Below are 14,034 nucleotides of genomic sequence, written 5' to 3'. Positions count from 1 at the left end.
CCATTTTATTAATTGCTTCTTGTATATTTTTAACAATAAAATGTAAGTTTTTACCCCTCTTCCAGATTGCTCCATCATCAGCAAATATAGAAAACCCCATTCCACTCTCCAAATTGTCAAACCTATCATAAATATGTTTGGCGTACGCCTGCAGGGAAGTACGTCAAACCACTTCCCTACGGAAGTAAAGCGAAAAGATTTTCTTTCTGAAAAATGTTGTCCTATTCTTACTTGTACTGGTCTATCTTGTAAAAAACATGCTATCCAATAAAACATTGATCCACTAATTCCCACCTTTTTAAATGTTATTAAAAACCTTCCTTCCATATCCTAAGCTTTCTCCATATGAAAAAAGACAGCCACCACACTTTCCTTACTAACTTGCCTTTTTCTGATTTCATCTTCTAAACGTAGAATAGGATCCATACTGCTTCTACCTTTTCTAAGTCCACTTTGAAATTTTTATAAATATCCCCTCTTTTTAACAAAGTAGTTATATGTGAATTTAATACAATAGGTCTATAACTTGCTGGTTTGACCACTCTTTACCTGATTTTAGATTTGGAACTATGGTTGCTTCTTTCCATACTATAGGTTAAAAAAAACCCAAACTTACTTCCCAGGTCTTTTTATACAATTCCAGGAAAACTTTTTTAGTTGAATTTCTAAGCTCAATAACCATAATACAAGAAATATTATCTTTTTTTTTCTATGAACATTATTTGATAAAGAAAAGGGACCATTTAATAAGTCGTTAGTTCTTACAATTTGTTACAACAAATTAACATTTTCATTGATTGTACAAACTCTTCTCTATTTTTTCTCTGTACTTATATTATCACAACTGTGAACTTTAACAACATTTTTTTTAAAGTAATAAGTAATCTCATCTGAACATATTACACTTTTATTTTGATATATAAAAATGGCTTTTGGTATTAAAGTTTTTCTCCACATAATCTTCGACTCTAAAAACTAGAAAGAAAGTCAGTTTGACTCATCAGTGTAATTCTAATCTGGCAGAACTTTAACATTAACCTGCACAGCAGACAAGGTCAAATATAGCAATAATTAACCTGTTAACTTTGACAATTTTATATGTTTTTACCATATCAGAGAGTAAGGTGTGTTACTATCTTATCWGRACAGTAAACAATTTTAAGTAATTTATCACAACTTTCCAAGTTTCAGTACTTTAAATTTTTAAAGTTTAAAGTCTTGGAAAACTTAAAGTAAGAAACTTTAAACTTTTGAAGGAGGAAATCTTCGACTCTAAAAACTAGAAAGAAAGTCAGTTTGACTCATCAGTGTAATTCTAATCTGGCAGAACTTTAACATTAACCTGCACAGCAGACAAGGTCAAATATAGCAATAATTAACCTGTTAACTTTGACAATTTTATATGTTTTTACCATATCAGAGAGTAAGGTGTGTTACTATCTTATCWGGACAGTAAACAATTTTAAGTAATTTATCACAACTTTCCAAGTTTCAGTACTTTAAATTTTTAAAGTTTAAAGTCTTGGAAAACTTAAAGTAAGAAACTTTAAACTTTTGAAGGAGGAAATACAACTTCAGAGAACTTCATGATTTTTCTGACATAAACATCTAAAAGTCATCCTACCAATGCCAAAAGGAAAAAGTCTAACAAGCTAACTGCTGAGCTTATCTTTATCCAGAGTCCAGAACATGACATGTTAGAAAAACTTTTATAGTTGCACACACAATAAAATGTCAGCACATAACAGTGTGTGTAACATAAACAATATTCAATGATTGATGCATCATGTTTGTGCCAAAATCACAGAAAACCTTGTGTTCTTTTAAGTTCTGTTTTTGTGCTTTCACGTTTTGTTTTTAAACTGTGTCACGCTAGGAAAAGCTCTGGTGAGACATCACAGAGGATGTCTGTGGACAACCCTGACCATCTTCTTCATGAGACTGTCTTGGGGAAGGAAAAAAGAGTGTCTTCAGTCAGTGGCTTCTTCAAAATAATTGTAATACAGACCGTTACAGAAGATCTTTCCTGTCAATAGCCGTCACTGTCTACAATAACTATTTGAAGAATTAAAGAGCTACAACAACTTATAGTTTTCTTTTGGGATTGTTTAGGAAAATTCTTTTTTTGTTTTGATAAAGGGAAATGCACTGAATCAATCAGAGAAATGCAAATTTGTCTTTAGATATTTTCTTTATAAAATCTGAGTAAATATCACCGTCTGAGAAAAGAAAAGCAAGAGGGAAGAAGTGAAACTTAACACACACAATTCTCCTTTTATGTCTTATCAGTCACATTTCTCTCTCAGTTTCTCCTATCTCTGGTTAATTGGTACCTCTGTCCATAAATCAAACCTGGTTCAAAGGAGTTTTGGTTTGAAAGAGAAGAAAGAACATATTAACTGAAACCTCCGTTATCAGCACAGGTGTGACCAAGTCACTGTGTTGCAAGTCTCAAGTAAGTCTTAAGTCTCTGTCCTCAAATCCGAGTAAAGTATCAAGTAAAGACGGTCAAGTTAAGTCTCAAGTCAAGACAGGCAAAAGTCGAGTCAAGTCTCAAGTCAGGAACCTTTAATTTCAAGTCATTTCGAGTCGTTTTTATTTTATTTTTTATAATTTACAATTATACATAAAATTCAAATAATGGACCATTTGTTCTTTTTAAAATCTGTATTTATCTCAAATGATAGAACATGTGCAGCTGAACACAAAGTATAAAAAACATTTTTAAATTGGACCTCTTTATTACGCAGTTCTGTTAAACTTGATATTCAATAAAAAAAGTTTTTAAAAAATGAAGTAAGTATATATGAAGTTATCACAAGTAAACTCAGGAAGGTCTGGTGCATTTATTTTTCTGTTTTTATTTCTAAGTATATTAGTTTCAGTCCTCTGTAAATATGGGCCAGATATTCTAATCACAAAATTTATTTGGGACAGGCACTGTATCACTGTATTTGGTCAGTTTTAACAAATAAACCACATGAAAAAAATCAAAATCATTGCAAATAAAGTGGAGTGGTTTTGAATTTGGATGTGATGGTAAAATAAATATYYGTCAGGCCAAGTGGGTTAAATCTACAGCCAATTTCACATCAATATTGATAAAAACATGTTGTGTGAATCAAGCTGGTCAGAATCACTAAACACAAAATAATGAGCTCATTATTTTATGTCTTACTCAGTTAACTATCCCACTTAGTGTTATATTCAGGGTCAGTGAGATTGTACAATTTTTATTTTTACAGACATTTTTGAAAGATGGCCAAAAAAAAAACTGGATTTTTTTTTAATTTGTTTTTCCAGCAAAGCTACACTACTTGGAAATGGGTTCTGTGCGACATGTGACAGTCACGCCAGTCAGTGCATTAAGTCAAAAACAGTTGACTTAATGCACTGACTGCAGTAAACAATATATTGTCAATATAATTTCCCAACATAGATGTCTTCAAATACACCAACCATCCTTAGATGATACTAGACCAGGCTCATCATCATGATGGGACAGAGAGACTCTGTCCCCTGAGTTCAGGTCCAGAATCTGCTTTCTGTTCCGGAGCCCCACTCACTATCCACCGGCTTCCTGAGCTAATAACACGGTGCACATTATTTGTGGAGGCATTTGAAGGACCAGATTTAACCTGAGTGAAGTTGGCCCCCCCACCTTCTTCAAATCAGACAAAATTGGTGTCAAATTTTTGTGCTGTGTTTGTGCTGGTTTGTGCAGCAAAAAATTTCGTTTGTGCCGCTATCATTTTAAAGATATAAAGAAATGTTTCTAGAGTTCATCCAAGGTCAACCACCCCCCCACCTTCAACTTTTATGAAATACAACTTTCTTTATATCTTTAAAATAATAGCGGCACAAACGAAAATTTTTTGCTGCACAAACATAGCACTAACATTTGACACTAATTTTGTTTGATTTCATAAAAGTGGGGGGGCTGGTTGACCTTTTGACCTTTACACTTTCATTAATATCTTCAAAGCYAAAGCAGCACAAACAAAAAATTTAGCTGCACAAACCAGCACAAACGTAGCCGAGTTGATTGACACCCATTTTGTCTGATTTGAAGAAGGTGGGGGGCTGGTTGACCTTGGATGACCTCTAGAAACATTTCTTTATATCTTTAAAATGATAGCNATTGACACCCATTTTGTCTGATTTGAAGAAGGTGGGGGGCTGGTTGACCTTGGATGACCTCTAGAAACATTTCTTTATATCTTTAAAATGATAGCAGCACAAATGAAAATTTTTGCTGCACAAACGTAGCACAACGTTTGACACCAATTTTGTCTGATTTGAAGAAGGTGGGGGGCTGGTTGACCTTGGATGACCTCTAGAAACATTTCTTTATATCTTTAAAATGATAGCAGCACAAACGAAGATTTTTGCTGCACAAACAAGCACAAACGTAGCACAAACGTTTGACACCAATTTTGTCTGATTTGAAAAAGGTGGGGGGGCCATCTTCACTCAGGTCCGGATTTATGGTAAATAATCACCAATTTAACCCGGAGTACACATGCTAACACGAAGTTAGCTAAAGTCAACTATCTTACAGCAAAAGAAAAGTGCCACTGATCTTTGTGAAGCTTCAAATGCCGGACAAAGTTGGATGTCGTGGCATCTCCATCCGATATTCTCTTCTTGCGTGTTTTACAAGTTGCAGTTCGTTTTTTATTCAAAAGTTCACAACCTACGTAGCCAAAAGAAATTACTCGCGGAAGCATCTTCGCGTTTGTTTAAATGTCCAAATCCTGTTAATTTGATTGGTTGTGCTGCAGCTACACACATACTTACATAAGGAGAGAGGAAAAACAGAGGGACGGTCTGCGCATACTGATACGGAATGAGTGAAATTAATTAATGACGCCACTTTATAAAGAATGTGTTTTAAATTTTAAGACTTTGAGTAAAACATATCAAGTCTTTTCAAGTAAACAGCTTCAAGTCGAGTCAAGTCCCAAGTCAATGGCATAAAAGTCAAAGTTAAGTCCGAGTCTTTGAGCATTTTTTCAAGTCAAGTGTCAAGTCGTGATTTGAACGACTCGAGTCTGACTCAAGTCCAAGTCATGTGACTCGAGTCCCCACCTCTGGTCAGTTCCATAAGTATAACACTTGCATATTTCATCCCAGTAAATAAGCAAAAGTTTTATTTTCCAAGACAAGATAAATAAAGTATTTTTGAATTTGAATACTAAAAATGTTATTTTTTATTTCTTTAAACTGTTTTTAAATACAGTGCAATGAAAATCTGTTAATATACACTTACTGACTTTGACATGTGTACATTTCTTTTTCTAAATGACATATTCCAATATCCTGAATAAACACCAGTCAGAACTGAAAGTAATGCTGAGTTTTTATGAGGGCCATGATGTCATTTGAGTGCTCTTTATACTCAGGTCCTAGTGGAGCGGGCTTATTTAGGAAAAGAAGTGAAAGAAGAAAGGACTGAAAGAAAACGTTTTTCCTTCGCACAGCCTACGTTCATCATGAAGCTTCACGGAGTTCTTGTCCTGTTTATAACTTTTTCTATTGGTAAGAATTTCTTGAATTTAACAAAAAAGGGATAAATAAAACAAAGATAAGGTTTTATAAGCAATTCAGGTTTTGTCCTAAAGTTTAGGAGTATCTCTATGACTTGATTCAAAGCTGTAAGTCATATATTTGTTTAAAGCTCTCATTATTAGTGTACAAAACATTTGAACTGGATTTTATATATTTTGAGATTTTAAACCAAATTTTGAGTCTTGTTTTTATTGATTGATWAATTGATTTCTGTAAAAATTTCTGTAAAAATGTATATGAAATGTACTGAACGTACTGAGTTCTGTCTTAACAGTTCGGACTGAACTGTCTTAATGCTGWGTTCAACAGTACAAACAATTTCCYTAYGTTTTTACTGTTAAAGGSTTTAAGACTTTATTTTCATTTAATTGAAAATTTGTATTTAAGCGCCTTGTAAGTTTTATATAAAAGACACACATCTGTCAACTTCTTAGCTTGTTTTTGTTGTTAKTGATAATCATGTTAAATTCTTTTATTTCTTCATTTAGCATCCGGATTGAGATGCTACAYATATKKMACAGTTGAACCCAATACCTGCACAGGTGTTCTAACTTGTCCTGYTGGTTTCGACCGATGTGCTTCTGTCGAGTCGGAAGGTAAGCTTTTAAATGYATGAGAATCTGTGCTGCTTGAATTGATCACTTGCATAAAGATTTAACTTGTTGTATGAGCTATTTGTGGACATTATAGAGCATGTTTMCGAATACTATTGAGAAGTTTTCTTGCTCTTACAGGATTGATTGTCAAGAGCTGCTTGCAAAGAGCAGAATGCATTTCTCCCATAAAGTGCTGTGACAAGGACTTGTGCAACGGTGCATTACTGAGAAGCAAAGGTGCCGTACTGACTGGCAATAGTCCCATACTGATTGGGAAAGGTGCCGTACTGATTGGCAACGGTACCTTACTGACTGGCAAAGGTGCTGTACGAACTGGCAACGGTGCCGTACCAACTGGACCCGGTATCATCCTGCTGCTCCTGTCTTCAGTCCTTAAGATGCTCTTTATTTAAGGCTCTGAAATTATTATCCTGTTCTGGTTTATTGTTTTGTCTATTAACAGTTACGCTGAGTTGACAGCAACCATGCAGTCAGGACAGATATGCAGCATTTATATTCATCATGTAATACACATGTGTCTCTTTTAAACATAAAACTAAATTTGTAAGCTATGAAAGAATAAACTAATCAAATGCTCAAACAAATTGCTGTTATGTGGTCTTTTCAATATTGACATTTTTAAAGATAACTTGATCAACTATTATGTTTTTACATTTTCTAAGATTAAGAATAAAACATGAAGGATACCAAGTTCTTTCTGGGGTTGCAAATGTATTTAATAGTTATCTCTCATGTGTATTAGGTTTAATTTTTTTTAATTATTTTTGCTATTTGCCAGAAACCGAGCTATTTTTTCTAGTCACACAATTATCCTGTTTAGCTCAGCATAGTTTAACTCACAGGTTCCCAACGCTGTGCTGGGGGGATGGGGTTGGGGGGAGTCTCTCTGGCCCCCCCATCCCCCAACCTAACCAAGGAGTGTTTGGAGACCACTGGGGGGGGCCAGTAAAAAAAAAAGTTTGGGAGCCACTGGCTTAATCGTATATAACCACTTTTCACATTGTTATGCTAACTTTATTCAACATACTTTTCAACTTAAGGTAAAAATTGTTAAACCATTATAGACTACAAATTGAAAACAGCTGTTTAATTACCCCTTTATCTTTTTATGAAGAGTTCTGTGGTCTGYGTCTGTTTTTTCTTATTATTATTAAACATAAATCTGGCAATGGGACCAAGTTTGGAAATTAGAAACTTGGCTATAAACTCGTCTATTTCCATGTAGATATTAATTATTATGTACTGTCCCATTTAAAAACAGAAATTTGAAACAATCAGTAACAAAAAAAAATATTAATGCCATTTGTAGAAAAACAAAAGGAGCATTTCTGTCAAGACACTGATCTATGTTTAGTGTGACATGAGCAAACTAATTGGTAGCACTGGTGGGGGTGGCCAGGCAGGGGGCTATATCACATTTCAAGGGTAGCTGTGCCCCAGCCCCAACCCTCAACCACCAATCCTGGGGCCACTATAGACATAAACATTTCTAGAAGAGTTTCTTTAACATCCCCTTTCATTTTAAGATGGAAATTTTGGCACTGGTATCTTCCAAGATAAAACTCTGTTAGAACTGAAAGAGCATTTAATATTTAACATAGTTACACTCTTCCTTGTCACCTGCTGTGCTTTTGAAACAATACAGCATTCACATGTGCTCTGGTATGTTGTGTGCCTCTGCATAAGTAGTCAACATGGGCTGCCATGGAAAAGATACTATGGCTATATTTTGGTCCCAGTCCAGCCTTGGAAGTGACATCATGCTGCCAGCATACTGGTCAGAGTTGACAGGAAGATACAAAATACAGGCCTAGAAGATAACCAGTTTCCTGAATTTCCTTTCTATCTTTTACTCAGGCTGTTGTTCACAGCAGTGACAGGTCCATCCATCCATCCTCTGTACACCCCAATTGGGTCGACAGAGGTGCTGGTGCCCATTTCCAGTGAACGTTCGGGCAAGAGGCAGTGTACACCCTGGACAGGTCACCAGAGACAACACAGAGACACACAGGACAAACAACCATGCACACACACTCACACCTAGGGACAATTTAGAGATTCCAATTAACCTGACAGTCATGTTTTTGGACTGTAGGAGGAAGCCGTAGTACCCGGAGAAAACCCACATATGTACAGGGAGAACATGCAAACTCCATGCAGAAAGACCCCAGGCTGGGAATCAAACCCAGAACTTTCTTGCTGCAAGGCAACAGTGCTACCAACTGCAACCTAGCAGTGAAAGATATTCTGTGTAAAAATGTCCACTCTGATACCTCTGGTGGGTAAGTGTAGAAATCACAACCTTTTGCCTCAAAAAACCCCCTACAGTTTATGCGTTTTTCTATAGCATGAGAATTATTTCTCTGTAAAGTTTCTATTTGGTCACAGATCACCATCCACTCAAAAAAAATACAACTGCAGTTCTTGTGGTTTTCTATAGCATGAAAATGTTTTTAATGACTTAAGGAATGTTTCTATTATGTAGCAGCTTAAGTTTCTTAACTGCTGTAAAAAGGTGGTGCACAAAAGAGTCCATATATTTTTTATTTTTTGCTTCATTTATCTTGAATAGATAACTACGATTAGGAATACTTTGTGGGATTTTTTACACAAGTTTGGATTAAAATAAAGTTAAAGTTGAATACACCCTTGGCTGTACATATAAAACAACAAAAAAATCACAATAATAATAGTAATGATCTGCTTTCCCAATTATTTTTGACTATTTAACTAATTTACTGGTAACTTTGGAACATATAGATGGGATTTAAATTCTTAGGTTTCACTTGCAGAGAAAACATTTGGTTCTTTCAGTTACCATTTACTGTAAAAGCCTATAAAATTATCTATTTAAATTCTTATCTTTACTGGAGTCCATTTGTTTGCTTTTCACTAGTCTGTTAATGTTTTCTTCAAACCAGATCTCTCGTTATGCTCATTCTTTTACAAGATACCTGACTGTAAATGTTTTATACTCGTTCTGCTGTTTGGTGGAGGTGGCATCCATCATGATGTGGGGTTGTCTTTCAGGAGCTGAGCTAACCCTAACCCTAATTCCAGTAAGAGGAACTCTGAAGGCTTCATCATATCAAGACATGTTAGACAATTCCATGTTCCCAGCTTTGTCGGATCAGTTTGAGTTTTTGTGTGCGTTTCTCTATCATGTGGATTAAAAGGTTACACATTAGATAATGCTTTTCAGGAATCCTGTATGTCCATTAGGTATTGCACTGGTGGGATTACCAGTTGCTTCTCTACAAAAGGTGAACGTTCACTTTGAATGTGATATTGAACTCCATAAAGCTTGTCAGCAGGACGAAACATGAAATATTTTTAAAGTTCCTGCAAATGGCTGCTCTGAAGATGACATGGCACCCTAAATTTTACACTGTGAAAACTTCAACCAGTACCTCAAGCAACTTCGATTACTTACTTTTCCTCCAGACTATATTACCTTGATGTCTAAATAAAATACAATATGCCACCAACTCTTCTGTAGACTTTGATTCAAAATCTACCCATTACGGTTCAACGATCCCTGTTACGTAATCAACTTTTTCTACCACACTTCCTCCTTCCTCTCAATTTTCAATTAATATAACTGGACACAGCAATATTTCAGTAGATGATTCTTTTAGCTGTAACTTTTTTCCCAGTGATTGTGTACTGATTTATTGGACGTTTTGTCAATGATTGTGTGGGTCACAAAATCCCCATGAAATAACAGCTGTGTTTTAAAAATCAATCTTCATGTGACATTATACTTTCAGAGAAACTGAATTCTGGGATTTGGTTTAATCCCACACTGAGGTCTGCTGCTGCTGATGTTGCTGCTGCTTCTGCTGCTCAGTCCTCCAAAGTTGATGGAGCTGATGGAGGTCTGAGTAGTGCAGAGCTTTTTCACAGACTTTGGAACGTTCACATTTCATTTTCTAGCCAAAATATTATTAAAACCTGGATAAAAATCGGTCAGAACGAAAGTGATCAAAGTAATGAATCTCCACCGAGTTTTCAAAACATAGTGGCACAGGACTTGACGTCACCCAGGCGCGCAAAATGACGCTGAGCCGTTGTCAAGACCATAGACATAGACATATAAATCTCCTGTTCAACGAAGATCTCTCTGTGGAAGATCAGCTCTTATATTATGTCTATGACCATAGACGCAGGGGTGAAAGTAAGGGGGTACGGCAGGGTACTGCGTACCCCTAAAAGATTTAGTGGGGGTACGCAGTACCTGCAAGAGAGGGAGCGGCTCTCTGCTGTAAAGAATCAACGGGTTCACTGTGCAGCCATGAGTTCACCCACTAATCAGCCGTGACTGATTAGTTTTCAAGAACAATCTAAAACACGACTTAATCGGTTAATAAATAACTTTTTTTCCATTTCATATTGTTTCTGAACTGTTTGGGATTTGCTAGAGCAGCGGTGCAACATGTCGATCGCGGAAGGTTTTGAGTCGATCTCGGCATTAGGTGACAAACTGAACGCCACCAGGACGCACCAGGACAATAAATCCCCTGGTACAGATGGACTTACATCAGAACTTTATAAGATGTTCTCTAAAGAACTCACTCCATTTTTACACTCTTGTTTATTGAAAGCATTAGTAATGAAAGACTTCCCCCTTCACTCTCTTAAAGTTTAATTACTCTAATCCCGAAACATCAGAAGGATGAATTAATTTTGGATAATTGGTGCCCCATCTCTTTACTTAACAGTGATTACAAAATTTTAGCCAATTGCTTAGGAAAAAAAATCAAAAAGGTTCTCAGTGATATTATAGAGGAATCTCAGAACGGCTTTATGGCTGGAAGGAATATCATAGATAACATAAGATTGGTTCTTGATATGTTAGACTATCCAGAAATGATTTCAGCTAACAGCTTTATTTTATTTTTAGATTTTCAAAAAGCATTTGACTCGATAGAACATGAATTCATCTTCAAAGCCCTCAGCTTATTTGGTTTTGGAGGAAATTTTCAAAAATCAATCCGCACTCTTTATGCTTATGGAAAAAGCTTAATAAAATTACCTCATGGAACTACTAAAAGATTTAACATAGACCGTGGGATTCGTCAGGGTTGCCCTGTATCACCTTTTTTGTTTCTTCTCCCTGTGCAAATCTTAGCTACTTTTATTAAGAATAGTGATCTCAAAGGCTTCTCAGTTGCAGGAAAAACTATACTCTTAAGTCAACGGATACAACTTTGTTTTTACAAGATAGTTTTCAAATTGATGTTGCTCTTAAACTTTTAAATACATTTTTTGTAGCCTCTGGTCTTAAACGTAACTTATCTAAATGTGAACTTCTTCCAATCAACAGTTGTAATGAATTTTCTTTGTCAGTGTTACGGCCAGTGGCCTTGTGTATGTTTTCTTTTCCTTTTTTGTACATCTGCAGCTTCTAATCAGATTGACTCCACTTGGAAGTGGATGCAGCCCTGCCTTCCTGTGCCACTCCCTGAGGCCTACAGCGATTGACTCATCAATTGCCAGCTCCACCAATCCCTGAAGAGGCCTCCCCTTTTAAAACCAAGGACTTCCTGGGAGAAGGCGAGGCTGATTCTTTGTTCAGACAGCTTCCTACTTTGTTTGACTGTTGTACACTTGCTTTGTTAGCTCTGCTAGCTTTAGTTAGCTCTGAAAGCTTTTGATAGCTTGTGTAACTCGCCTTGTCCCTGCGGGGGATCTTTGAATCTCTGTTAGAGATTTGTAGTTTGTTTTAGTTTATCCTGGACTTGAAGTCCATTTTTGTTTGGTTAAGATCTTTGGTTTACAACTCTGATTGTTTTGTGGATTGTTTTTTTAGTACATTTTGTTGTAAGTCCCTACATTTTGATTATTGTTAGTTTTTTTTCCTTATTTATTTTTGTTGTCAAAACCCAAACAATAAACCTAAATTGTTAAAACGTACCACCTTGGTTTCTTTAATGTTACTTCCGTTTTCCCCTGGCCGAGCCGGGTCGTAACAGTCAGAAATTCCTGTGAAGTCTGAAGTCAAATATCTTGGAGTAACTATAGTTAAAGAGCAAACAGCAAGGATTAGCAAAAACTTTTATCCTATTATACTCTCTTGTCAACAAAGATTTAATCCATGGTTACAGAGAGGCCTGACTATCACTGGCCGAGTCCTGCTGGCCAAAACCAAAGAACTGTCTCATCTTGTCTATGCCAGTTCAGCCCTAAATGTCCCAAACTGCCTGCGTACTAAAATTGATCAAATACTCTTTGATTTCATTTGGGAAAAAAAGCCCCATCTCATTAGGAAAAATGTTATGATCAATAGACTAAGTTCAGTGGGTTTCAATGTGCTCGACTTTAATACCCTACATTCTACTTTCAAAGTTAGGTGGATCCAAAGATATCTGAAAAATCCTACTTCAATGTGGCATTGGATTCCCTCACAAGTCTTTAAATCCTTGGGTGGCCTAGACTTTTTATTAAGATGTAACTTTAAAATAGAAAAGCTCCCTGTTAATTTATCTAGCTTCCATAAACAACTTCTTTTATCCTGGACATTAGTTTATAAACATAACTTTTCCCCTCATAACGGTTTTATTTGGAATAACCAAAATATTTGCTTCAAGCATAAATCCTTATTCTTTAAGAATTGGGTGGATAATAATATATCTGTAAAACAGTTGTTTAACGAGAATGGTTAAATGGTGAATTTCTTTGTAAATGTAACTTCCCTGTGACCCCTAAAGAATTTGCGGTTGTTTTCGATATTATTCCAGCAGGTTTGACATTTCTTATTTCAAACTCAGGTAGAGTCCATGTCCAATATTCCAAATTTCCAGAGTTATTTATTAGTAATTCAGAATTGTTCCTTAGTATCAAAACCAGTAATAAACATATTAGAGAAATAATCCAGAGGAATACCATTAGCAAACCTGCTTCTATATTTTTTTGGAACCATCTTTATTCAGATATTGATTGGGAACAAACATGGTTCTTGCCAAGAAAGTTTTTTTATTTCAAGCAAAGTATGCGAGGTATCTCTTAAAATTTTGCACAAGTGTTACCCTGTAAATTCAATACTGAGAAAATATATTCCAAATATTGATCCTCTCTGTTCCTTTTGTCACATCGAACAAGAAACATAAACCCACCTTTTTTGGGGATGCTCATTTAGCAAAACCTTTTGGTGTGATTTCAATGTTTTCTTTAGTCGGATATGTAATGTACTTATTTCTTTAAATGATAAACATGTTTTAATATGCAATCCCAGCTGAACATATTACACCTATTTTGAAATACTAAAATGGCTTTTGGTATTAAAGCTTTTTCCCACATAATCTTAGACTCTAAAAACTATAAGAGAGTCAGGTTAAGCTTTAACCTTGACATGTTCAGCAGTCAAGGTTAAAGATTGTAGAAGCCTGTTAACGTTGACAGTGTTTGTATGTTTTTTTTTTCATATCGGACGGTAATGATTTTTTAGGTGAGGGTCCTTTAGAAGCTTTAAACTTTCCAAAGGAAATACAACTTGCTTATTTCTTCCCAGTAAATAAGCAAAAGTTTTATTTTCCAAGACAAGATCAATAAAGTATTTGAATTTGAATACTAAAAATATGTTATTTTTTATTTCTTTAAACTGTTTTTAAATACAGTGCAATGAAAATCTGTTAATATACACTTACTGACTTTGACATGTTTACATTTCTTTTTCTAAATGACATATTCCAATATCCTGAATAAACACCAGTCAGAACTGAAAGTAATGCTGAGTTTTTATGAGGGCCATGATGTCATTTGAGTGCTCTTTATACTCAGGTCCTAGTGGAGCGGGCTTATTTAGGAAAAGAAGTGAAAGAAGAAAGGACTGAAAGAAAACGTTTTT

At 35.5% G+C, this 14,034-nt stretch overlaps 1 protein-coding gene across 1 annotated transcript; it reads left to right on the top strand.

The window, feature by feature from the left end:
- Window positions 1-5,414: 5,414 nt before the first annotated feature.
- Window positions 5,415-6,772, top strand: LOC103470070 (CD59 glycoprotein-like). Its single transcript, XM_017306634.1, has 3 exons — window positions 5,415-5,541; window positions 6,060-6,167; window positions 6,306-6,772. Exons 1-3 carry the CDS (start codon window positions 5,496-5,498, stop codon window positions 6,578-6,580), a joined length of 429 nt encoding a protein of 142 aa, XP_017162123.1. The 5' UTR covers window positions 5,415-5,495; the 3' UTR covers window positions 6,581-6,772.
- Window positions 6,773-14,034: the final 7,262 nt, after the last annotated feature.

This window comes from Poecilia reticulata, linkage group LG9, assembly GCF_000633615.1.
Source record: "Poecilia reticulata strain Guanapo linkage group LG9, Guppy_female_1.0+MT, whole genome shotgun sequence".
Taxonomy (NCBI): Eukaryota; Metazoa; Chordata; class Actinopteri; order Cyprinodontiformes; family Poeciliidae; genus Poecilia; species Poecilia reticulata.
The sequence above is the reverse complement of the archived record's forward strand: the minus strand, read 5'-3'. Positions and strand labels throughout refer to the sequence as shown.